A 27,291-nucleotide genomic window follows, 5' to 3' on the forward strand; every position below is an offset into this window, starting at 1 on the left:
AAAACAGTCATGAACTATGCTCTAGATATTTATACAATATATAACATTTGGTTACATGCACAGCTTTCTTTGCATTGGTGTGGCCCACTCTATAGATTATTTATATTATTATTAGAAACTTTATTCAAAGGGAAAAATGTGGTAATGGTAATTTATGTCAAATTTTTATTATTTGTAGCTGGTGCTAAATGTTAACTTTTCTTCTCGCACAACTTCAATGGATGTGCAAGGTAATATTGAAGCGTCATTGGAAAAAAGAACAAAAGATACATATGGACCACCAAGGGGGAAGAAATTGGTCATTTTCATTGACGATTTAAATATGCCACAGGTATAAAAATTATAAACATACTCTATTATTTAGTATAGTGTTGCAGTAAGTGAGGTATTTTATTATTTCTTTGTTTCCTTACACCTTTTCTCAACCCCTTATCTGTTTTCAAGATTTGTAGATCAAGTAAACTATTGTTGCCAAGTAAACTGTCGTTTTAAATACCATAATTAAAAGGTGAAGTGATCACATAATGACCATTTCTAACATATCTCCAAAAAACTATCCATCTGCAATTTGTAGATGTGCCTATTGACTTTGTATTTACTCTGAGCCAAGTTGTTAATACACTAGTTAATAATGACAACTGAACCTCTTGAAGTCAATGATCAACATGAATGGAGATTCACCCATATATAACTCATTTCATGTACAATGCAAGTGCTGTTGCCAGCATTATACAGAAACCCATCCCCCATAAGTAATCTTTGATCAATGCTTGATCCCTTCATCTTTTGTTTGAACACCGTGGCAAGTGGGTTAACAGTTAACAATGTCTTGTATGTCTAATGATTGAGTGTATGTGTCCTTTTCCACTTTTCATTGTATGTGGTTACTGTTCACTATGGTATACACAAAGAACCAGAGCATGTTTTCTGTATTAAACTGTACAAAAGGAGAGTAACATGTGGAAAGTCAGCTTGTCTCTATTGAAAAATTTCCCTGTCTATATGTTCCAATTATCCAGCAATACATAGCATAGTTTAGAAATTGTAAGAGACTGGATCTGTATTAGTCAAACAAATCTCCTGAGAACCACATGTTTAATTGTGAATAAACTATTTAGCATTGGCCATGGAAAGAAGTCTGTGAAAATTGTTACACCATTTAGCATTTTAGGCAGGTGTCTCAGTTTCACCAGCTTACAGTACTGTCCGCAAACTCCAACTGCAACCACACATAGAAACAGCACTGGATGGCTAACCAATCCAGATACTGTTGCTTGACATCAGTACTGCAAATGGAAATTGCAGTCTGTGTATGATGGAGGGATTTATCCTTAAAAACTCTTTTTTCTGATGAACCATAGCTGCAGTCTGTGTATGATGGAGGGATTTATCCTTAAAAGCTCTTTTTCTGATGAACCTTAGCTGCATTCATTGGGACACTTGAAAATAAGGAACATTTGACACTGGAATTCTGGAAATGCTCTTTAATTACGTCAAGTTTCTCTATATGATATGAAAACAGGAGTGTGGTTTGCAGTTAGTGCAACACAGTTTGCTTAGGCTGGTCTTTTCTGCCAGACCAGTTTTGATATATTAGTGAACGATAAACTGTGTTGGAGTCCAGTCCTGCATGTTTTTTCACTACTGCAATTCTCTGTTTAGAGGTTTACTTCTTAACTTTTGTTTTGAACTATGTTCCCAAATTAAACTCAAAAATGGTTATAATGGCTCTGAGCACTATGGTACTTAACTTCGGAGGTAATCAGTCCCCTAGAACTTAGAACCACTTAAAGCTAACTAACCTAAGGACATCACACACATCCATGCCCTAGGCAGGATTCAAACATGCGACCTCAGCGGTCGCGCAGTTCCAGACTGTAGCATCTAGAACCACTCGGCCACCCTGGTCGGCCAAATTAAACTCATACAGTGCCTTCATTCCAGAACCTCCCCTGATTTCTTGGGTTCAAATTGCAAACAATTAAGTATTTCTGTATGATATATCAAAGACTCCAATGATAAAATCCATAAATAACATTCACTGCTTATTTATTAAGCTCAACATGAAACTTACATGAGATCTGCTCTTTATAAGAGATCATACAGAAAAATTTATGGAAAATCCATTACATTCTTGTCAATATACGTCATTGTATTATTACACTCAAAAACACTTTCTCTTTGCCTGCCCTGTGAAAGCCTCCATTCAACCACCTGGCAGTGGCTGGAACCTGCAGTCCAATTTTGCATTTCAGACATGGTAGGTAACACCACAGGAGTCACATCACTGCCCCATGGCTTGGAGGAAACACCAAAACTCACAAAATAGTGGAATCAGTGCGAATATGTTGGTGACAGTATAATGAGGTGTTTTTCATCATACAATAGTTGATTGCCTTCCCATTCCCTAGAGCTAAATTCATTTGATTTTTATCTTGGAAGGATGTTGAAACATAAAGTGTACATGTGTAACCCTATATGCTTGAAGAGTTAGAAGACAATATTTGGCTTGTGGTGGCCAGAATTTTTGCAGTCGAAATTTGACAGATGTTTGACGATGTGTTCAGAAGGAGTAACACCACTGTTTCCTCGAAGAGATGCCCTTGAGCGTAACTGCTATAACTAAAAAATTTGTGTGTGTTTGCTGCTTCATAGTTCATGCATGAAGTTTGTGCTTGATTCGCCCATTAGAGGCAACCCACTAGTATGACAATAATTGCCAGCGCAGCCTGCTGGTTGTGCCGCCTGTTGGAACTAACAACTATGAGGCTAGAGTGCAAGGCTCTGCTGACCACTTGTGTGTTGTCTGTTGTATGTTCTTTGTCTCTCATGTGTTTGTGCTTTTTCCTCTAATAACCTTCCCCCATGAACATCCTTATACCCTTCAAAATATTCTCCATTGCAAGTAATACAGTTGTCCCACCAGTGCTTCCACTGTTTTTTGTAGTTGTCTTTAGAGATGATTGCAGCGCCTCCTTGGTTTTTCCTTGACTTGTCTCACAGTGTTGTCATATCAGTTCCTTTCATGCATGGAAATAAGAAAAAGTCACATGGATCCAGATCATGTGAGTAAGGACTTGGGCAGCAGAACCATGCCATTTTTACCTAAAAACTGCCTAACAGAGATGACTGTGTATGCAGGTGCATTGACGTGGCGAAAGAACCAATCTTCTATCTGCCACAAGTTAGGTGCAATCATCTTAAAACTTCCAAATAACAGAGCTGATTGGCAGTCTGACCTGGGGGAACAAACTCTGAAAGAACTATGCTCTTGGCATTAAAAAAATCATCTCAGTCTTGTTTTAATGTTTGATTTTGACTTGATGGCATTTTTTTGGATGGACTGACAATGACATCTTCCATTGGCTTGACTGTTGCTTTGTTTCTGGGTCATAACCATAGCGCCATGATTCATAACCAGTAATGAACTTTTACAGAAACTCTGGATCAGTTTCTAGCTGTTATTACAAAGAATGACATGTTTCAGCTTGATGTTCCTTTTCATTGTCAGTCAGAACCCAAGGACCAAACTTGGTGGTAACGCTTTCCATTACCGAGTGAGGTGGTGCAGTGGTTAGCATACTGGACCTCATTTGGGAGGATGATGGTTCAAATCCACATGCAGCTCTCCTGATTTACGTTTTCCGTGATGTCCCTAAATCACTTCAGGCAAATTCTGGGATGATTACTTTGAAAGGGCATGGCTATCTTCCTTCCCCATCCTCCCCTAACTGATCAGACCAATGATCTCACTGCTTAGTCCCCTCCCCCAAATGAGCCAACCAACCAGCCCTTTTCATTCCAAATTCTTCTGTTAAAATTCGCTGAGCTAAGTTTCAGGATAATCTCTGACAGTTGATAAATTGTCTGTCAATGGCCTCTGAGCAAAAGCTCTTGAATTTTTGGAATATTTTCGTCAATTTGGACAGCTTTTCAGCAGCATTTTTATTGAACCTCATATAATGTAAAATGAAGCTTCCAGCTTAAGCTACATACTTGAAAATTACCAAAGGCTGAAATTGGCCAGTCGCATAGTTAATAAAAAATAATACAGTCTACCTGGACCATGTTTTCATTCTCAAAACATGTTGATGCTGTGGACCACTACAAAAATAAAATTTTACAATGAGAAATAACATTTATTAAGTGTATATTACATAACGATGCTTAACTTTGGTGCAGTTTGATGCATGGCACATGATGTCCTAAACCTAACACAATGATATCTAAATAACTTTGCGGATTATTATCTAAATAACTTTCCACAGCTGCAATCGGCGCTGACTTCGGTCGCGCAGCTTGAGGCTGTTGCCAATGGGCACCACTGTGGGGAGCCGGACTCGGGTATCACGGGGATTCAACCTCGTCCCGTCTGTCCCCAGATCGGTCTGCCGCTGTGGTTGCCCCGGTTGCTGCCCGCAGTGGGGCTGAGCCCTTGCCTGTTTCAGAGGATCATTCTCAGCCTTCAAGGTCCGGGCAATCGCAGAGGGTGGGCTTACTGGTAGTTGGGAGCTCCAATGTTAGGCGCGTAATGGGGCCCCTTAGGGATACGGCGGCTAAGGAGGGGAAGAAATCCAGTGTGCACTCCGTGTGGAGTCATTCCTGATGTGGAAAGGGTCCTTCCGGATGCCATGAAGAGCACAGGGTGCAGCCAGCTGCAGGTGGTGGCACATGTCGGCACTAATGACGTGTGTCGCTTTGGATCTGAGGAAATTCTCTCTGGATTCCAGCGGCTATCTGATTTGGTGAAGGCTGCCGGTCTTGCTTACGAGATGAAGGCAGAGCTCACCATCTGCAGCATCGTTGACAAAACCGACTGCGGACCTTTGGTGCAGAGCCGGGTGGAGGGTCTGAATCAGAGGCTCAGAAGGTTTTGCGACCGTATTGGCTGCAGATTCCTTGACTTGCGCCATAGGGTGGTGGGGTTTCGGGTTCCGCTGAATAGGTCAGGAGTTCACTACACTCAGCTGGCGGCTACACGGGTAGCGGAGGCTGTGTGGCGTGGACTGGGCGGTTTTTTAGGTTAGAAGGCCTCAGGAAAGTGCGGGATGGGCTGCAATGTCAAAGGGTGCTGGGCAATTACAGGACGTGCTTGGATCAAGGAACAGTCGGAATTATAGTTGTAAATTGTTGTAGTTGCGCTGGAAAAGTCCCTGAGCTTCAAGCGCTAATAGAAAGCACAGAAGCTGATATCGTTATAGGTACAGAAAGCTGGCTAAAGCCTGAAATAAGTTCTGCAGAAATTTTTACGAAGTCTCAAACGGTGTTCAGGAAAGATAGATTAGGCAGAATTGGTGGTGGAGTGTTTGTGTCTGTCAGTAGTGGTTTATCTTGTAGTGAAGTCGAATTAGATACTCTGTGCGAATTGGTGTGGGTGGAGGTTATACTTAACAGCCGAATTAAGTTAATAATTGGCTCCTTCTACCGACCCCCAGACTCCGATGATACAGCTGCGGAACAGTTCAGAGAAAGTTTGAGTCTCGTAACAAATAAAGACCCCACTCATACGGTTATAGTTGGTGGGGACTTCAACCTACCCTCGGTATGTTGGCAAAAATACTTGTTCAAAACCGGTGGTAGGCAGAAAACGTCTTCCGAGATTGTCCTAAATGCATTCTCCGAAAATTATTTCGAGCAGTTAGTCCACGAACCCACGCGAATTGTAAATGGTTGCGAAAACACACTTGACCTCTTGGCCACAAACAATCCAGAGCTGATAGAGAGCATCATGACTGATACAGGGATTAGTGATCACAAGGTCATTGTAGCTAGGCTCAAAACCATTTCTTCCAAATCCATCAGAAACAAACGCAAAATAATTTTATTTAAAAAAGCGGATAAAGTGCCACTAGAAGCCTTCCTAAAAGACAATTTCCATTCCTTCCGAACTGACTATGCGAATGTAGACGAGATGTGGCTCAAATTCAAAGATATAGTAGCAACAGCAATTGAGAGATTCATACCTCATAAATTGGTAAGAGATGGAGCGGATCCCCCGTGGTACACAAAAAAGGTCCGAACGCTGTTGCAGAGGCAACAGAAAAAGCATGCGAAGTTCAGAAGAACGCGAAATCCCGAAGATGGGCTAAAATTTACAGACGCGCGAAATTTGGCACGTACTTCGATGCGAGATGCCTTTAATAGGTTCCACAACGAAACATTGTCTCAAAATTTGGTAGAAAATCCGAAGAAATTCTGGTCGTATGTAAAGTACACAAGCGGCAAGACGCAGTCAATACCTTCGCTGCGCAGTGCCGATGGTACTGTTATCGACGACTGTGCCGCTAAAGCGGAGTTATTGAACGCAGTTTTCCGAAATTCCTTCACCAGGGAAGACGAATGGAATATTCCAGAATTTGAAACACGAACATCTACTAGCATGAGTTTCTTAGAAGTAGATACCTTAGGGGTTGCGAAGCAACTCAAATCGCTTGATACGGGCAAGTCTTCAGGTCCAGATTGTATACCGATTAGGTTCCTTTCAGATTACGCTGATACTATAGCTCCCTACTTAGCACTCATATACAACCGCTCGCTCAGCGATAGATCTGTACCTACAGATTGGAAAATTGCGCAGGTCGCACCAGTGTTCAAGAAGGGTAGTAGGAGTAATTCATTTAACTACAGACCTATATCATTGACGTCGGATTGCAGTAGGGTTTTGGAGCATATACTGTATTCAAACATTATGAATCACCTCGAAGGGAATGATCTATTGACACGTAATCAGCATGGCTTCAGAAAACATCGCTCTTGTGCAACGCAGCTAGCTCTTTATTCGCACGAAGTAATGGCCGCTATCGACAGGGGATCTCAAGTTGATTCCGTATTTCTAGATTTCCGGAAAGCTTTTGACACCGTTCCTCACAAGCGACTTCTAATCAAGCTGCGGAGCTATGGGGTATCGTCTCAGTTGTGCGACTGGATTCGTGATTTCCTGTCAGGAAGGTCGCAGTTCGTAGTAATAGACGGCAAATCATCGAGTAAAACTGAAGTGATATCAGGTGTTCCCCAGGGAAGCGTCCTGGGACCTCTACTGTTCCTGATCTATATAAATGACCTGGGTGACAATCTGAGCAGTTCTCTTAGACTGTTCGCAGATGATGCTGTAATTTACCGTCTAGTAAGGTCATCCGAAGACCAGTATCAGCTGCAAAGCGATTTAGAAAAGATTGCTGTATGGTGTGTCAGGTGGCAGTTGACGCTAAATAACAAAAAGTGTGAGATGATCCACATGAGTTCCAAAAGAAATCCGTTGGAATTTGATTACTCGATAAATAGTACAATTCTCAAGGCTGTCAATTCAACTAAGTACCTGGGTGTTAAAATAACGAACAACTTCAGTTGGAAGGACCACATAGATAATATTGTCAGGAAGGCGAGCTAAAGGTTGCGTTTCATTGGCAGGACACTTAGAAGATGCAACAAGTCCACTAAAGAGACAGCTTACACTACACTCGTTCGTCCTCTGTTAGAATATTGCTGCGCGGTGTGGGATCCTTACCAGGTGGGATTGACGGAGGACATCGAAAGGGTGCAAAAAAGGGCAGCTCATTTTGTATTATCGCGTTATAGGGGAGAGAGTGTGGCAGATATGATACATGAGTTGGGATGGAAGTCATTACAGCATAGACGTTTTTCGTCGCGGCGAGACATTTTTCCGAAATTTCAGTCACCAACTTTCTCTTCCGAATGCGAAAATATTTTGTTGAGCCCAACCTACAGAGGTAGGAATGATCATCAGAATAAAATAAGAGAAATCAGAGCTCGAACAGAAAGGTTTAGGTGTTCATTTTTCCCGCTCGCTGTTCGGGAGTGGAATAGTAGAGAGATAGTATGATTGTGGTTCGATGAAACCTCTGCCAAGCACTTAAATGTGAATTGCAGAGTAGTCATGTAGATGTAGATGTCGATATTATCACTGTAACTGAATGAATTTATGCAGACACTCTGTTACAAATTCTCGTTCTCCATAAATAGTAACTGCTACATTGGAAAAGTAGTCCTCAGGCTACTGTACTTAACTGAATACAGGTCTGAACTGAACTGTCTAGCTGCTGGTTTGTAACTGCCTCCAAGACTACAGAGTGTCGTGTTTTGGTGTCTGTCACCAGAAGGATTCCCATGTCCACCAGCACAAAGTGGAAGCAATGTAGTCTGCAGTTGAGAGCATTCTCTATTGGCTGCCCACTCTGCCAGTGGATATATATCATGTGTTAAAGGAAGTGGTGTGTAATCAGGAAAATGACCATTTTTCTGAGGGTAATCTGGAAGCTGCTGTCCAGAATTGGGAGGTGCCAAGTAAATGGTTCTGCCTATGTGACGTCATCCCCTCTTGGTATTTGCTGTGTACACCTCTTTGCTTGGTACACAACAGATCTATCCTTAAATATTCTAAACAGTGCTGAGTTTTCCATTTTTGCATTTGCGTTTCCCAGTGTTCAACAAATATGGCTCCTGTATTACAAATTATTTGTCATAATTCATCGTGTATGTACAATGTACCATATTCTCTTTCCTAACAGGCCTATTTCATCAGTTATTTCACTTCTCTTCAATGGCCAGTCACCAAATATAATATTGTCTAGTTTGTAAATATTTTCATCTGTCAGTGTTGGGACTTCCTTTGCATATGTCGTTTTGGAGAGAAGTATAGGCACATCTGAATTCATCCAACATAGAATATATTATTCATAAACGTTGATCAAGTTTTGATGAATTACTGTGGATGCTAAATCATCCAAAACAAATTTTTTTATCACAGCAACGGTATTCCCTCTTTTACACTTGAATGAAACAGCAACAGGACATATACTCCAAAGAGTTATGTGAACATAGCTCTTCAGCAGATATAGTTGACAGGTGACTTTTTTCATTACTTAACACATGCCAGCATCAACAGAAGCAAAGTTTTATTCCATGATATATACATGACAAAACACCATTTGGATTTCAGTTTCTTTTATTAATGACTATCAGTTTTGATCTGCTGTGCAGATCTTCTTGATAACTGGTGCAAATTGCAGCTTCTCAACAGTGATATGAATGACATGCGATGATGTGCTGGTCAGATCGAAACTTGTAGTTGTTCATTTATTACAGAATTTTATTGACATATATGCTGTATCTGTTACATGTCAAGAAGCTGCCACTATGCTTTCATATAAAATGTACTGATCGTATTTTGGTTTCAAGTATGTAGCTACAAAGAATCACTAAAATGATCAAATAACTAAAGTGGATTTCTACAGTCTTTGCTAGTTTCATATAATACTTTGCTAGATCACTTAACAGAGTGTACAAGCACAGGCACATGTGTTTGTGTGTGTGGGGGGGGGAGGGGGGGGGGGGGAGGGGGGGGGGGGATGCATGCCTGCGTGTTTTGTCTGCACATGCAAGTGCATAAATTCACATATTCTTGCATTACTGAAGAGCATGATTTTTTTAAAGACATTTACTCAGTAATAATCTAGAAGCAAAAATAAAGAGATAATTATACACATTTCAGGTTGATGAATACGGTACTCAGCAACCAATAGCATTACTGAAACTGTTATTTGAAAGAGGAGGATTTTATGATCGAGGAAAAGAACTCAACTGGAAAGAACTAAAGGATCTTGGTATGTCTTTACACTGTTCTATTTACAAATACTACATAATCCATAGAACTAATGGTACCAAATTTTCATTTTCATAATCTTGTACACTGCAGCAGCATTCTGAGCATTTATACAAAGACTGTTTATAGATAGTGGTCATATACAGGAAATGCATTTAACAATTTAGGAAAAGGATTTACCAGAAGAGAAGAAAGTTTCATGATATTTAAGTAATGAATCAACAATTCCTTCTATGGAGAGAGTTTCATTAGTCTTACTTATAATTTTTCTTGCTATTAGTTCACTGTGTTAATCGTACATCAGCTTGAAATTGAGCATTGATACTGGTGTAAAGAGTTCATTTTGAGGTTAGGAACAGTTAATAAACATGTAGACCCATAAGGCATAGGAGACAATCACTCTGATGAATAATCACTCCATCTATATACTTCATGTAACACTTCTGTTGAAAATACAAACATACACTGCACAAGCAACTGAACAGGACAAAGAAATCAGGCTGACTGCCAAAGAGCTACATTGTTGTTTGCAACATTGAGGATATCAGACAGCGATGTATGCCACATGGCATACTTGTGGTAATCGTGGAGGCAGGCCAGTATATGGTGGTGTTGGCTGTAACATGAGAGTGCAGTGGTGTCTAGGGGATGGTGGCAATTTGACAACATTGTGAAAGTACCATGCAATGGAGCCATCTGCAGTCTGGCAGTCAGCTTACTGGTCTTTGATAAGGAAGTCACAGTTTTAACAGGCCTGTTCACTCTGTTGGCTTTGATTATCTCACAACCAACAAACAGTATGCAAAATTGTGCATTTATGAACAATGTGACGATTTGCATAATAATACAAAATGAGCAGTTTTCTGTCAACAACTGTATACATTACTTAACTTTTGTTGATGATGTAGAATTCTTCCTTGGCAGGTTGTCTAGTGTGATGATGTCACTTCCTACAAGAGGGATGGGTTGTTGCTTTCATATATGTACACTGAAATGTAATAATAAAGCAGGTAGTCCATTTTCACTTCAATTTTTATAATGTGTGTCAATTCATTTACTTCACAATATTCAAAACACTCTGCATAATTCAAAGAAAACATTTACGGAAACCAATAATCAATACAGCCCATCATGACTACTTGCACCCCATTCCGTTATAACTGTGCAACACCAGAGTGCAAGCATCTGTGCAATCACACATCTACAACAGACTCATGACTCAGCTAGGCTCAGACTGACTTCTGCTTGCTTCACACACAAATCAACAAGTGCAGTGATACAGAAAGTCATAGTTCAGAAAGTGATCAGGCGTAATTGTCAAATACTGGGTACAAAACATCCACACCAATGCATTGAATTTAAGCGTGATTCCCCAAAGGCAAATTTTTTTGTGCCTCGTCATCTCAGAAACTGTAGGGGCCATTCTTCTTCACTGAGAGCACTGTCACTGGATATTCCTACTTGGAAATGTTGCAGCAATGGCTGATGCCTCAAATGCAATTGGACTCGCCGTTCATCTTTCAGCAGGATGAGGCTCCACCTGTGATTAAACAAGCTAGGATAATTTTACTTATCCTCTTGTTTTGCGATCTGCCTACTTAAATTGGTTTTTTCTTTATTTAATTTTAACTAACTACCATTAACATACATGAATATAATCTGCATTTTCATAATAGAGAAAAGTTGAACCTCAATTTAAAAAAAATACAACACCAGATCAAATTTGTGCTTAGTTTTATGTATGTAATTTATTTTCCAATTTATTTTGACTATTCCTAGTTAGTATCTTTCGTTATAGGATGAAATCAGTAATTGTTTTGTAACTTGAATTCTGTTGTTGATGTATAAACAAATATAAATTCTGTACTAATTATAAACATTTGGAGAAACAACTACTAGTCATCTTAAAGTATCTATTTGGCTCTATTAAATACATGTTAGCAAAGCCATCCATTAATTAATTCCAAAGTAATTAACATTTTTTAAAAGTATTGTTTACACAATGATATACGTTAATTTCATCATTTAAACAAATAATTTGGCCTAATTCTTGCAGTAGAAGAATCCGTTAAAAAGATGCAATTTTTCAGTGTATTCAATTAATTTAATGCATTAAGTTTTAATTCTAATTCTGTAAATTTAACTTCTAACAATGTGTAAGTTCAGTACCCATTATATGAGGATGGATAAGGGCCCAATTTTTGGTCATGAAACAGTCAGTCCACAGCCGAGTTTTAGATGAGACCTATGTTGATTAGAACTGCAACAGTGCTTCAACTTAACCACGGAATAAGTGTTAAACAATTAGGCTGTGTGTGAAAACAATGACAGTGTCTTCTCCATATGTACTTGATTATTCTTCAAGAATTGTAAACTTTGTTGTTAGGTTTTACAGCTCGTAGATGTCCAACAGGAAACTATTGTAGCAGTATTTGGAGGTTTTCCTGCAATCTAATAATGAGGCTTATCGAAAGTTAAACAATAGTGCACTGGCTATATAATTGTGTACTATTAGGGGGTTGTGAAAAGTGAAATTAAAGTACTGTGAAACGCAGCTGTGCACCTGTCGGCTACATCATTTAAAGTAGTCCGTGTTTGACTTCCACACCGCATTTTACAGCCAGTACATCGACACCGAGGACATCAAACAAAGGAATAAATGTAGCAGGTGAACCACTACACACCTCATTTTCATCTTGAATTTCGCCGGTACCTGATCATGGAAAAGCCGCATCGATGGATCAGCTATGCTACAGTAAGGGAACAGCTGTTACATGAAATGGCCTCCCTGATCACCAGATATCACTCTGTGTGACTTTTTTCTGTTGGGACAATTTAAAGCTCTTGTGTACGTACTATCTCTACCACATGATGCAGCAGACCTCTGGGAGAGAATATGGTTAGTGAGTGCCACAGTTGACGACGCCATGCTGGTACGGGTGTGGCAAGAATTCAATTACCATATTGATGTCTGCTGAATCACTCATGGTTTACATATTGAATGTTTGTAAAAGAAAACCTCCAGCATTTCTCTTCAAAATTCAATATGTGTGACATCTCTACAATGTTTATTTCTTGTGCAATAAATAATTGAATGTGTTCCTGGAATTTATGAAAGAGTCTAAAGCTTTGATTAAAAACTGACAGTTTTGTGAAATGACAGAGAAAATAACGATAAATTATAGCACTTTTGTTGTATTTTAACAGGTTTGTAGTACAAGTTCTCATACATACGGATATTACTTACATACATTTATGCTGCTTTTTAGGTAAAGATTACATTCAAATCAAAAAGTCTTCTCCTTCAAAAATCATTATTTGATTTTATTTGTTTATGAGAAACTAATGATTTGTCATTTGGGTTGCAAATGAGAGATATAGCTGTTGTTCATGCATCAGAATACCACAGGAAAACATTACCAACTTTTAGTCAACTTTGGAGCGAGCTAATGACATTAAGATGAAACAAGAAACAAAATTAATCCAGAATTCAAGGTCTAAAAAACGAAATAATTCACAATAAACTGACTGCAGTAGTTATCACAAGAATAAATTACCGCAAAAAGACCCATTTTGGTGACAGTTGGACCGAATCATGTTGAGATCTTTTATTTATTTACTAGCTGCTGATATATATGACTTGCACCCTGGAAGATATTGACATCCATGTTTCACCATTGCTCAAGAATAGTATTATGGGATGTTGGATGGGGCACAGTGCGACAAGCTTGGCTGTGAGCAGGCAGATATTAAAATGATTTTATCTTCAAACTCTTCCGTGGACCCATCTTTGCATACGAAAACAACAGTATGGGAACTGTGGGTCTGCCTTGATACAAAACACTTCTGTTATTTATTTATTTATTCCCAAAACTAGTTTCAGTAATAAATAATGCCATCATCTGTGAGTTTTTAATTCTAAAACATGCAGAAGTAGCATAGTTATAAAAAATTGTAAACCATTATTACATATGTGCTGCTTGTTTTTTAAATATTCTTTTCTGTGAATACTTTAATAAAATGTTGTCTGCTGTATGTCACATCATGGTTTTAAGATTGTTGTCACTGTTTGCAGCATATTTTCTGTGTTTTTCTGTTGCCATTTTTCTTGACATACATCATGTTATCTGCTACTATGTGAGTGGCTGTAAACAAACAAATACAAGAATGTGAACTTATTCATGTCAGTGTTACGCAATTGGGGTTTCACTTGTTTACCAACAGCCGCTCACACAGCTCCAGATGACATGATGTATGCCGAGAGAAACTGCAACAGAAAAACACAGAAAATATTCTGCAAACAGCAACAAAAGTCTTAAAACCTCCCAGTGATGTATAATAAATAAGGCATTATAAAAGTAGTCACAGGGAACAATTCTTACAAAACAAACAGTACATATATAACAATGGTTCACAATATTTTATAACTATGCTATTTCTGTATGTTTTAGAATTAAAGAACCCATTGTTGATGGCGACATTTGTTGCTGAAACTAGTTTGGGGAATAAATGAATAAATACCAAAAGTGTTTTGTATCAAGGCACACACACCATTCCTATGTTGTTGAGCAGGTATTACGCCATGTTGCCAACCATGGGAGTGTATACTGCATACTTTGGCTATTTACGAATATCTACCATGTTTAAACTGCAGTTTGCCTGAATCCATTTGCTTTTGGACTCAAATTGACATTAAAATTGGACAAAAGCTCAAAAATAGCACATATTTCTGCAGGATATGCTAAATGTGTAGATTGGGACCAGTGGCCTCTTACATGTTTTATGCAGCAATGTTGTTGACACTCATTGTGAGGTATGACGGGAACAAATGGGGGGTATGACGGGAACAAATGGGGGGTATGTGAGCTGCAGGTTCTACACAACCAAGGAGAGAGCAACAGGCAGATGATATGTTTGGAGGCAAGAGTCACTATGACATTTTTACATCAGTATAGACTCAAAATTCGCTGTTCTCAGATCTTACCGACATCACAACCTCAGAAATCACAGCGTAGTCAGAAGAAACAGCCAAATATTTGTGACAATGAAGATATATTTCACATCTGCCCTGTTAGGTTGATGACAATGACGATGATGGTGATGAAAAGTAATGATACTACAGACAACAGTCTAAAGAAAAAAAAAAGATCTAAACAAAATAGCAGTGAAGGGAAAAATTAATGCAAACAGTTTCTTACTTTTTATTTTATTTCTCCTTGTACTATCAAAATGTAGAGAGTCTATAAATGACATAAGTTCTGAGTAGGTGCACATTAACTATTTACGCAGAGAAAATGTTGATTAGTAAGAATATATTTTTTTTAAATTTTCTCTAGGTATCACATAAAAAAGAAGGGTTGTCATATATTCAGAGTTGACTTACAATCAGGTAAATACAGTAATTACCATTCTCTTGTAACCTTTCAACTTTTTGTATCATATCATTGTGATTAAATTTAACATTTATTAAAATGAAGCCCTTGACTCTATCACCCCCCCCCCCCCCCCCCCCCCCACTTCCTCACCCAACACATGTATGCGTTTACTTCTTATTTCAGTGTTTTCAGTTCGGGATTGCTAGATATAAATGAAGGGAATTGATAAGAGCTGTCCTAGTGGACAAAACACAATCATTATTTCATTAATTTTGCTCAAATGTAACCAGCTGTACACTGTCTTTAATCATTGTATATAACAGCATGAGGTTCGCACATTTATTGAGACAGACAAGGTTTAAGTTGTTATTTATCATAAGGCCATGGTCACATTTTAATCTACAGCACTCTCCAAGGTCTCAAATCTCAGATTTTGGTAAATCAAAACTGTGCAGGCTTGAGAATTCCAAGACTCACTCATTGCCCAGGTAAGTCTACCAGTCTTGCCACATCACAGCTTCATATGTCTGTAATATTTCCACTCATACCTTATACTGTAGGGTGGTACTGTAAAAATCCTTTTTTAAAATATTTTTGACACAGGTGTCTCCCTCCTCACACCTCTATGTGAAAGAAGTGGTACAAGGGTCATTCCATGTCAAGTGTCCTAGTTTAGAAGATGATCCCAGCTCGACCATCTTCAATTTTGATGAAATTTGTGCAGGATGTACCTGATGGCCCTACATGAATTTATGCAAAGTTTCAGGCTCACCTGTGATTGGGTGAGGTGCTAGAGCCATTTTCGTGAAGACCACTTTTACAGAGACTGAAAAGTCATGAAGAAATCATCAAGTTTGGCATTCCACTGTTACTAATGTAAAAGAGCTAGACTCTTGCTTCTGGGTAAACCCAAATGTTGCAAGTAGAGTTCAGAAAGCAATGCATTTGAAGTAATCTCAGTTCAAAACGGGCAACAAATCATGTCGCGAGAAATTTGTCCCATAGTTTAATGAGGCGTAAGTAGTAGAGAAAGTGTGCTACGGACCTGGTCTTTTGCCAAGCTACTGTCTGTCTGGGTGGTTAGTATATCACAAACTTTGGTCTGGCTTGTGTGTTAATTACTGTGCTACCATCCTGTAAATTTTCTAAAAAACATGGATGTATCAAAATATACACATGTTCAAAGTCATTTATCTCAAAATGGACACCTACCACATTATGTTCGTTAACACCATTCAACAGAGCACATTTAATTCTATTAAAAAAAACTTATTTTCATTTTGGTGTCTCTTTGGTTAAGATGCAAAAATGCGCCTAAACTATTGAATTTTTTAGTAGTTCAGAAAATCCTTGTGTTGGTCCATGGTGGTTATGCCGCTACCAATCTCAAGACTGGGTAACGCCATCATCAAGAGGCCATGCACGATAGCCATCCAAGGTCAGCCACAGCCAGGTTTCTTTACTGCAAGTTCCCAAGCCTGATATTGGGTGTTTAGCAGGTTCCCAAGTATGAATGTGGGTATCTAGCAGGTTCCCAAGCCTTTTTTGGGTCTCTGCATGGTTCCCAAGCCATAATACAGAATTCTTCAATTGTTAATGGTTTTAAATTTTTTGCTGATGTTCAAAACTATTGCTTCCAGCAAACTGTATTGCTGCCTCATCATTGAAGTAGCTGGGATTGGTATGACTGCAATTATCTGTTGTTCTGGGATCCAACATATGTCTCTTCTAGTAGGCCAATGAAATGATTGAGCAGCTCCATGAGGATGCATGAAATTAATCAAGGTATCTTTTTCTTCACATGAAACTTCACAGGTATTTCTTATCCACCATTTTCTATCATAAACGCAGGCAACAAACTGGCCAGGCTGTGGTTCATTAATGGCAACATGTTTAGTAGCAACTTCAGCATGCCGGTTAACATTTGCCATAAAGCACAATGTATCATTTGATATTCTGTGAATCTTAAGTCACTTTTCATCAATTGGCACAAAATGGTGATGGTCTCTTGTACCAGACACTGTACATCCATCCTCAAAACGTTTCTCTTGGTCAGTTTTTGCATCTGCTGTAATTTCTATTTCAATATAAATAAATTCAATGCCATGAACTTTTTTTGCAGTATTCAAACAGATCAGTTGGTGTTAAGATTTGGTTGTCAATTGGGGTTGAAGGCTAGCTCTTGCTGCTAAATGCTTACCTGTGCCCCCAATTCCATCAAATGGCGATTTCCCATGGCTTGTTATGAATAAATTCCATACTGCAGTAATGCCAAAATCTTTTTGATGATGGCAAAGATTTAGGAAGCTCTTAAAATTTTTGTACTGTGCTGCAGAACCGTCGCTAAAATAATGAATAAGCTTAATTTCTTTAAAAATGCACTTAAAGTATTTGATCCAGTATGTTAAAAACACATGCACTGCAACTGTGTCATGTCGGAGGCAATCACTGATTATGTTGCTGACACTCTTTAGGTCTTTGTTACCTTTGTAGTAAATGACAAATGGATGTATTGTAGCTTGACTTTTTCTCAATGGAATCCCTGCACTGCAACTTGGACAATAAAGGAGTAATTTTCTGCAAAATCCATTAATATAACCAATTCTCCTGGTTTGAGACCTTCTTTAGTGAACTGCAAATGCTTGCTCTGATACTTTGCAATGTAGTGGTGAGTAGAAAGGGCCAAAAGTTTTGTAACTAATAGTTCAATGAATTCTTCAACTGTCATTTCTCTGGTTTCAAGTGTATATCTATCAGTGTGAGTCCATTGTTTGAACTGAATTGTATCCTCAGGATCAATATCTGCAAAAGCACTTTCCAAATATTCACTTAGAGCTTCTGTTCCTGGACATACTTCACAGCGATAAAGCATGCAATCCCTTGTTTCCAAATTACAGACAATTTTGCTCAGTAATATTTTGTAATCTTCTTTTATTGGGCTATGTGCCAACATTAGTTTTACATTTTGATGTATTGTGCAGACAGAAACTGCATGTGAACCAGATGTGCCTACAGTCACACTCCACTTTGGCCTTAATTCACAAAATTTGGAAAATCCAATTTTCAGTCCATTTTTATTGTGGTGTGCAACAAACATTTCTTTTAAGTTGCTCAGTAATAAGTATTTCTGTTTTTTAACCTTTTCTCCAGCTATCCGAACAGTAAGACAGTCCTTTTTTTTCCTGGACAAATCCAACTAAACTTTTCATCATAAAAATGTTCTGTGACTCTTGCCTTCACATCCTCAGAAAGCTTTTTCCCACATTACCTTTGGGCTCCAATATTCCCAGTTCAGCTTTTAACTTTCTAGCCTTCCTTACCATTCTTTCTGAAACACGAAATTCTTCCATTGTCTTTTTGATAGACCAGCTTTGGAGAACTAAGGACAAAATTTGAATTTTCTTGTTATTATTTGATATATGTAATTTTTCTTTCAATTCTTGGATCAGCTCAATGTAATCGGAGCAAGTCAAGCATTGCTTGCTTGTGGATGATTGCTCCAGTTCACTGGGATCAAGTCCTCCCACTTTTGCAATTTTCTTAATAATTGCCCCTTCAACTTGATGTATTTTGCACTTTGCATATCCTTTTGTATCCCTTGTACCAATTTGTTGAAATTTTAATGGTGATATTCCAACAGATGTTTCTATTCAAATTGTGACCAACATTAGTCTCATCTTCATATGACTGATATGTAACGTCCATTTGTGAATATCTCAGTGTATCACATTCTTTTCTAAAGGAAGGGCACATTTTTTGGCCCAGTTTAATATCAGACATGGTTATCCTTTTTAGTAGGTCAGCTGTTTCTATGTTGATTGAGCGCAAGCTTTTTTGTGGAGTGTGGTTTTTCTTGCCAAATGGGTTGCAGCATGATATTTACAAAAATTCGATCTTTTTAGTAGTACAGCTTCATGATGGAGCATAGTTGGGTATTTTCAGTCGAATGTAAACCAATCGTCTAGTAAGTAATTCTTGTTCTTCTAAGGAAAGTTGCTTTACAACTTTCAGTCCTTTTAATGCACTGTATGTCGTTAAATGGCATGGGGAATCAGTATTTCCAAAACTGCATACATTAACTTAATCTTGTTCTTCCATTTTAGCAACAACTTGATATGCTTCAGACACTAAAATCAAATTGCTGAGTCCTAAATAAAGAAAGCATTCAACTTCCCAAAAATTATGTAGCAGTCTCTAGTACAGTTAAATGGTTAAATTTAGCAATGGACCTGTCACAAACAGGTTTAAAATCACTGAATAAATAGCAAAATGAATATTTAAACAATGAAGATGTAATCAACAAAATTCCAAATTTTAGGTGACATTTTTGCACCTTACCCAAAGAGACACCAAAATGAAAATAAGTTTTTCTAATAGAATGAAATGTGCTCTGTTGAATGGTGTTATGTGGTAGGTGTCTATTTTGAGATACATGACTTTGAACATGGGTATATTTTGATACGTTCATGTTTTTTGCTAATTTACGGGATGGTAGCACAGTAATTAAACGCACGAGCCAGACCAAAATTTGTGATATACTAAACTCCCAGACAGACAGTAGTTTGGCAAAAGACCAGGTCCATAGAGCACTTTCTCCACTACTTATGCTTCGTTAAACTATGGGACAAATTTCTCGCAACATGATTTGTTACCCACTTTGAACTGAGATTGTTACAAATTCATTGCTTTCTGAACTCTACTTGCAACATTTGTGTGTAGAGCACACACAGTTGTACCACTGTACCCAGGAGCAAGAGTGTAGCTCTTTTACATTAGGAACAGTGGAATGCCAAACTTGATGATTTCTTCATGACTTTTCAGTCTCTGTAAAAGTGGTCTTCACGAAAATGGCTCTAGCACCTCACGCAATTACAGGTGAGACTGAAACTTTGCATAAGTTCATGTAAGAGCCTCAGGTATATCATGTACAAATTTCATCAAAATTGAAGACGGTCGATATGGGAGCCCTAGGACACTTCACGTGGAATGACTCACAAGTCATTTCTTCTATGGATGCACCTGACCTAGGTGTAATCTATCCCTTCTCTGGGTCTGCCTATCCTTTATTCTCCAATGCTCCAATGCATCCCTAACATGGTACAGGTCCAACCTTATATGGATTCAGCTGACTAAAGTTTAGACCACCCCTTCTCTGGATCCATCAAACATTCCTCTCACACAAATCTACATGAAATTGGATCCACTTCATCTTAAAAATTTGAAATTATATACATAGCTTATTAGCTTTATCTTTATAGCTTTCAGTGATGAAGTTTCTCCATATCCTAATGACTTCACCCAGCTATTTCAAACAGATGTTTCCTGACTCTTTCCTTTATACCTTTTCTCCTATATTTTTTGCACTGCTATTACTCACTTAAATGTTACCGGAGTATTTAACAAAAAACTCTCACACAGATGAACTACGCTCATCAAGAGCCTATACCATGTTACTAGATTATATTGATGTGGTAATAATCCAACCATTTAGAACATAAACCATGGAGAAGCACGGAGCATTTGCCTATGGATTCACTACTTTTTATTTAATTTATATGGACAAACATTTGGCACATACATCAAAACACTTTAATCTATCCGTCTTACTTTCAAAGACATAATATATCCACAATTAATACATTTTTATTATACTCACACAAACCTTTCAGGGACTAGCATACTTTTTACAGAGATAATGCAAGTTTTTTTAGATTTATTTCGCTCCTCATCTGTTAAACAAGTACCAGAAATGGGTTAAGATACCAAGAAAATTTTCAAGATTGTTTGGGATGAGATCTTAGGAATATATCATAAAAATGTCAGCCATTTTCTGTGCATAGTTGCCTGGGTATCCACAGCTCAGTTGTGGAGCATAAAATAGTAAAAAAAACTGTGTTAGTGTTTTCTAGGAACCGCCCATGAACTAATTATGCCTCCAAGGCCCATTGTAGACAACATGAAATGCAAAAAGAGCCAACTTATTTGCTCCATTTGCCTGAGCAGTAGAAAATGTGTAATATTCATACTTTGACTCTGTACTGTAGAATAGTGACACCTAGACAATTCTTCTGTTGGGTATACAAATGGCCCCTAGTCCACGGCATATCCAAACCACTTGACCTTACTTTACTATCACTAATAGAAATTAAGGTATTGGCTCCAGAAGAATCCCATTTTTATGCTCTGCATTCTCAAAAGTATTACGTAACATATGCTGTTAGATGCGTACTGATTACGTATCTCATAAATGTTTATGGTAAGTAACACCTAACAGCTCATACACTACAATCTTATAGCATTTTTACTATTTCAGGTACAGGTTTATTAATTACTCATTTCATAAGCAAAAAATTAATAATGGAAAGTTACATCAAAGAATAGCATCATTGTTAAGAGGTAGTAAGAATGTATATTATTTGAATGTTTCAAGATATTTCATATGACTGTTGTCCTATAGGGTATCTGGCTGCAATGGGAAAGGCTGGAGGTGGTCGTAATGAAGTGGACCCTCGTTTTATTTCAATGTTCAGTGCATTCAGCATGATCTTTCCATCTGATGCGACACTATATCGAATCTATTACTCAATATTGGCAGGGCATACTGAGCCTTTCACAGATGAAGTTCAAAAAGTAGTACCTGACATCATGAAGCTAACACTTGATCTCTACAAGGTTAGTTATTCTGTCACAGATTCCTTAATTTATTAGGTATTACATATTTAAATAGAAATTAGTGCATTTATGTCATCAAATACTTATTGGAAGACAATTGAATCCATACTGTGTATTTACTTAATGTAACTGTATGAGGTGTGGTCAGAAAGTAATGATAATTTTTGTTTTTCTTAAAGTGTATTTATTTATTCATTAAGGTCAACTTCATCCCCTTCAAAGAAATCCCCCTTGGATATAATACATTTGTGCGAGCAGTTTTTCCACTCTTGGAAGCACTTCTGGAACTCACATTTCATTTTGGTGTTCAGTTTCTTATCAATTCTGTTTTTATCTCATCACTGGTGCAAAACGACATTTATGGTATTTTCTCTTCAGCCATAGGAATATAAAGAAGACACAGGGTGACATATCTGGTGAATACAGTGGCTGATGCAACATAACAATTTTGTTTTTTTGCCAAAAAATCACAAACGAGCTTAGAGGTGTGAGTGGGAGCATTATCGTGATGCAATTTCAGTGAATAGTTTTGCCACAGTTTTGTTCATTTTCTTCAGATTGCTTCATGTAAAAGGGACGTAACATCCAGACAGTATTCATTATTCCAGAATGAGATTTTCACTCTGCAGCAGAGTGTGCGCTGATATGAAACTTCCTGGCAGATTAAAACTGTGTGCCGTACTGAGACTCGAACTCAGGCCCTTGGCTTTTTGCGGGCAAGTGCTCTACCATCTGAACTACCCAAGCATGACTCATGCCCCATCCTAACAGCTATACTTCCACCAGTACCTCGTCTCCTCCCTTCCAAACTTCACAGAAGCTCTCCTGTGAACTTTGCAGTACTAGCATTCCTGGAAGAAAGGATATTGCGGGGGGGATGTTTCCAGATTGAGATTTTCACTCTGCAATCTTAGTGCGCCCTGATATGAAACTTCGTGGCAGATTAAAACTGTGTGCCAGACCAAGACTTGAACTCGGGACCTTTGCCTTTCATGGACAAGTGCTCTACAATCTGAGCTACCCAAGCACGACTCATGCCCTGTCCTCACAGCTTTACTTCCACCAGTACCTCGTCTCCTCCCTTCCAAACTTCACAGGAGCTCTCCTGTGAACTTTGTGGAACTAGCACTCCAGGAAGAAAGGATATTGCGGAGACATGGCTTAGCCACAGTGTGGGGGATGTTTCCAGAATGAGATTTTCACTCTGCAGCTGAGTGTGCACTGATATGAAACTTCTTGGCAGATTAAAACTGTGAGTCATGCTTGGGTAGCTCAGATGGTAGAGCCCTTGCCTGTGAAAGGCAAAGGTCTCGATTTCAAGTCTCAGTCTGGCACACAGTTTTAATCTGCCATGAAGTTTCATATCAGCGCACACTCCACTGCAGCGTGAAAATCTCATTCTGGAAACATCCCCCAGGCTGTGGCTAAGCAATGTCTTTGCAGTATCCTTTCTTCCAGGACTGCTAGTCCTGCAAGGTTCGCAGGAGAGCTTCTGTGAAGTTTGGAAGGGAGGAGACGACTTACTGGTGGAAGTAAAGCTGTGAGGATGGAGCATGAGTCATGCTTGGGTAGTCATGCTAGTAGAGCACTTGCCCACGAAAGGCAAAGGTCCTGAGTTCGAGTCCCAGTCCTGAACACAGTTTTAATCTGCAGGAAGTTTCAGTATTCATAATTGACCACTTGGCCATGATGGAGGAACTCATGATGGACTATCCCACTGCAATCAAAGAAAACCTTCATATGTGGTCAAACTTGTTGAATATTTTTTGGTCTTGGCTCTTCAGGCAGCCTGTTGGGGCAGTTTGGTCTTGGTTTTGATGTCAGATCGATATAACTATGTTTTGTCATCTGTTGTAACTTTCTTTAGAAGTTACAGACTGCCTACGTGACATCGTTTTTTATCAAAATTCAACAGTTTCAGAACAAACTTTGCTGCTACATGTTTCATGTGCAAAACATCTGAAAAGCCAAATGATATGCTGAAATCATCAGCAACTTCTCTGAAGGTGATTTGATGATTTTCAGAACCATTTTCTTCACTATTCCCACATTGTCATCAGCAATTGATTTGGTAGTACACCCAGGATGGCTGTCATCTTCAATGTCTTCTTGACCTCTTTGAAACATTTGTACCTCTCTTACACTTTTGTCTTACTAGTAGAAGATTCACTAAAAGCCACAGTCAACATTGTGCATTTGGTGCTGAACTTTATTCCATTTTTCAAGCAAAATTTAATCTAATTTCTTTGATCCATCTTTTTTGAAAGTAAAAATTTGCTGAGTACTTGAAATCACATATAATATTTTTCACTGTCAACAATGAACTAAATGATCAAAATAGCTGAGAATACAAACATATGTACCAAAATGAAAAAAAAAAGTTTTGAAATTCAGATGTATAGAGCCCATGAAATTAAAAAATTCCCATTACTTTATGACCACACCTTGTATGTTTCATACACTGGTTGCTGTAGTAATAGTAGAATTCACATACACATAAGAAAAGATGCCATAACCAGTAGTGGTGGTAGTACTAGCAGTAGTAGTGGTACAACAGTAGTATTTGATACGTACATCAAGAAAGACATCACAACCAGTCTCATTTATATTTCACCTCATTAAACAAGTGATATTTTACTTCCAGACTAGCTGAATACTTACACTCTGTGTTTTTAATGTTATATGTGTCACTTATCACATTTCCCCTGCCCCTTTCTTGGGTCTACACACAATCCATATTCTGTGCTCAGTGGACTTGTCTTTCTGTTCAGTTAGTCCTGTAATTCACCCTCATTTTCACAGAGGATTTAAATGTAATCATCTAATCTTTTCTTTGGATGGAAAAATATTTATAATAATCTGTTTCCTCTGCATTTAACAGTGAAATTCCTTTTGCACTCTTTATATTGACATTTCTGATTTCAAATTCTGTCAACAAATGCTCATAATTCTGACAAGTTTCATCAAAATTGATCATTTTAATGCGAATGGTAGACATGTTTAATACAGACATTTCTTGCACTGTGTTAGAAAGTAATAACAGATAAAGTCATTTGCAGTCTCGTGAAAAATGACATGCAGAAATGTTTCGAATAACAAAAGGAATTATTTCACGTGTGTGTGTTGGCTGAAATTAAGACTATGGCCTCTGACTATACATTTGGTAAGAATGTGAATTAACAGCATTGCTCTTGTTCCTTCTGTATCAGACCTCAAATATTGTATTCCCTGGTACAACCTGGGATCCATCTTTACTACACTGTTCCCTTCCACTCAGTTAACTGATTTTGATAAAACTGCTCACACAAAAAAGGCACAGTTTGAGGTTGAGCAATAATTGTATTGTATTATATTCCACTGTATTTATTTGGCCCAGTAAATCTTACATGTACAGTACAGCACATCTGATATTGGACTGCTCAATGAAAATTTATCTTCATCTTTAAAACAATGAATACATACTTTCAGCTCTGACATATAATTATACCACCTTAGCTAAAAAATTACAACTTAAAATATGAATAAACTAATATTAATGATTATAGTCATTACATACTACAAGCAGAAAGACATATTTACACAGATTTTTGTGAGTGATAAATAATGTGGCTTATACATGTAACATTAACTTTCTTAAGCGCTCAGAGACTTTGGAGGAATTCTTCCAGACTATAGAAGCAATGCATTAATAGATATTCTTTTAATAATACTTTAAATTTTTTATATCATTTATTACTTTAATTTCTTTTGGGAACTTATTGTAAATAATTTTACCATGGTGTAATGTTCCTTTTTTGGTGCAAACTGGTCTTTATTTGGATCATGTGAAAGTCAGTTTCCTGTCTTGTGTTGTGTTGATGCAGATTTTCATTTTTGAGAACACTCAGATTTGTTATTGCATATTTCTTAATAAACATTACACTTTCGAACATGTAACTACATGTAAGAGGAAGAATCCCTATCCTTTTAAATAGTGGTGTGCAGAGGTTGTTCTGTTTTCATTCCAGCATTAATTCTCACTGTTCTTTTTTGCATCCTGAGGAGTTTTAGGCAAGATGGTGAGTTACCCCAGAAAGTGATCCCATATTTCAGAATATAAACAGTAATTATACAGTCCTTACAAAAAGTTTTCAAGCACTCTCATTAAATTGCACATGGTACTTAGTCTCTTAAATATTCTATCAATGTGAGTACCCCATCTAACATTATCTTGGAGCTAGATCCCCAAAAAAAAATTGTATTTGCTACACTTACAACATATGTGCTTGGTCTGATATCTCTGTTTTTATATTCTCTTCTCTGTTTCTCATCATATTATGCAAGTTTCACAATACTGTTTTACTTTTATTTGTTACTAGTTTGTTTTGGGTGAACCATGTCATAACACTAGTTAATGTCTCACATTAATGTCTCAGATCTGTAACATTTCTGGTATCTTCCCGCTGAGTAAAATTCTTGTGTCATCTGCAAACTTGATACTGCTATGACACTGCTCAGATAATGCTAAGCCATTTACATATATCAAAAATATTATGGTACTCAATACTGAGCCCTGCCGTAAGCCATACTTTACTTCTTTGTAATCAGAATAGTGTCTAGTTGAATTATTATCTTCTTGAAATTGTATTTCTACTACTTGCTTGTGGTCAGTAATGTATGATCTAAGCCATTTAGATGTTCCTCTGATACCAATACTATTGTCAATGTTTGCTGTTGTTGCCATACGATAAATAAATAAATAACCAATATTATCAAGTTTCTGCAGCAATAGGATGTGCTCCATTATATCAAAGGCCTTTTACAGATCAAGGCATATTTCAATCTCTTTTTCTCCACTGTCAAGTTTTTGGAGCTCTTCACTCAGAAATTCAAATATTGCTGTTTCTGTTGATTGGCCTTTCTGGAAATGATGTTGGGCTGTGAATAATATATTCCACTTTTCTAGAAAATCTAACAACGTCTTAAAAAAAAAATTTCTAGTATTTTCAAAATTGCAGATAGAAAAGCAATAGGTCCATAATGGGCTGGGTCTTCTTTCTTGCCCTTTTTGAACAGTGGCTTGGTTTCACTATCTCTAAGCAGGAAGGAAAGATTCTAGTTGTGGATGAACTGTTGAAAAGGTGGGTTAATGGTAGTGCAATGAGGTCACCTGCATTTTTAATAACATAATCTGGAATATCATCCACACCTATCAAAAATTTGCTCTTAACTTACTAAATACTACTTCAATTTCATTAGGGTTAGTTTAGAGAAGAAATAAGGAGTCAGGGTTTCTATGTATATTTGATTTATTGATCTGTTGGTGATCTGGTAGAATTTGTTTTGGAAAATTTTATAGGACAGAGTAACTGTTCACTAATATTTGAAAAATATGTGTTAAAGGAACTGGTTACTTCTTCTGGATTTGTAATTTGTTTGCTGTGGTGGTCTAGCAGGAGATTTACTTTTTTTGGGTGCGGGTTGGGCTCATTTCTTACTTGCTGTTTGACTGTCTTCCACATGGGTTTCATTTTGTTCCTGGCCATTATTATGTGGTGATCATTTGGTGTTTTTTTAGCTTCTTTTTAGACTTACTGAAGCACTCTCTTATAATTCTTGAAATACACCAGAAATACTTCTGTAACA

The 27,291-nt window shown here is 37.8% G+C and overlaps 1 protein-coding gene across 1 annotated transcript in view; it reads left to right on the top strand.

Moving 5' to 3' along the window:
* LOC126273341 (dynein axonemal heavy chain 10) overlaps positions 1 to 27,291 on the top strand; it is a 1,458,287-nt gene that overhangs the window by 1,005,264 nt on the left and 425,732 nt on the right. The window contains exons 121-123 of the mRNA XM_049976887.1: positions 179 to 331; positions 9,509 to 9,620; positions 21,452 to 21,666. Coding sequence (XP_049832844.1) covers positions 179 to 331; positions 9,509 to 9,620; positions 21,452 to 21,666 — 480 coding nt within the window. The remainder of the gene's footprint in view (positions 1 to 178; positions 332 to 9,508; positions 9,621 to 21,451; positions 21,667 to 27,291) is intronic.

Source organism: Schistocerca gregaria, chromosome 5 (genome assembly GCF_023897955.1).
Source record: "Schistocerca gregaria isolate iqSchGreg1 chromosome 5, iqSchGreg1.2, whole genome shotgun sequence".
Taxonomy (NCBI): domain Eukaryota; kingdom Metazoa; phylum Arthropoda; class Insecta; order Orthoptera; family Acrididae; genus Schistocerca; species Schistocerca gregaria.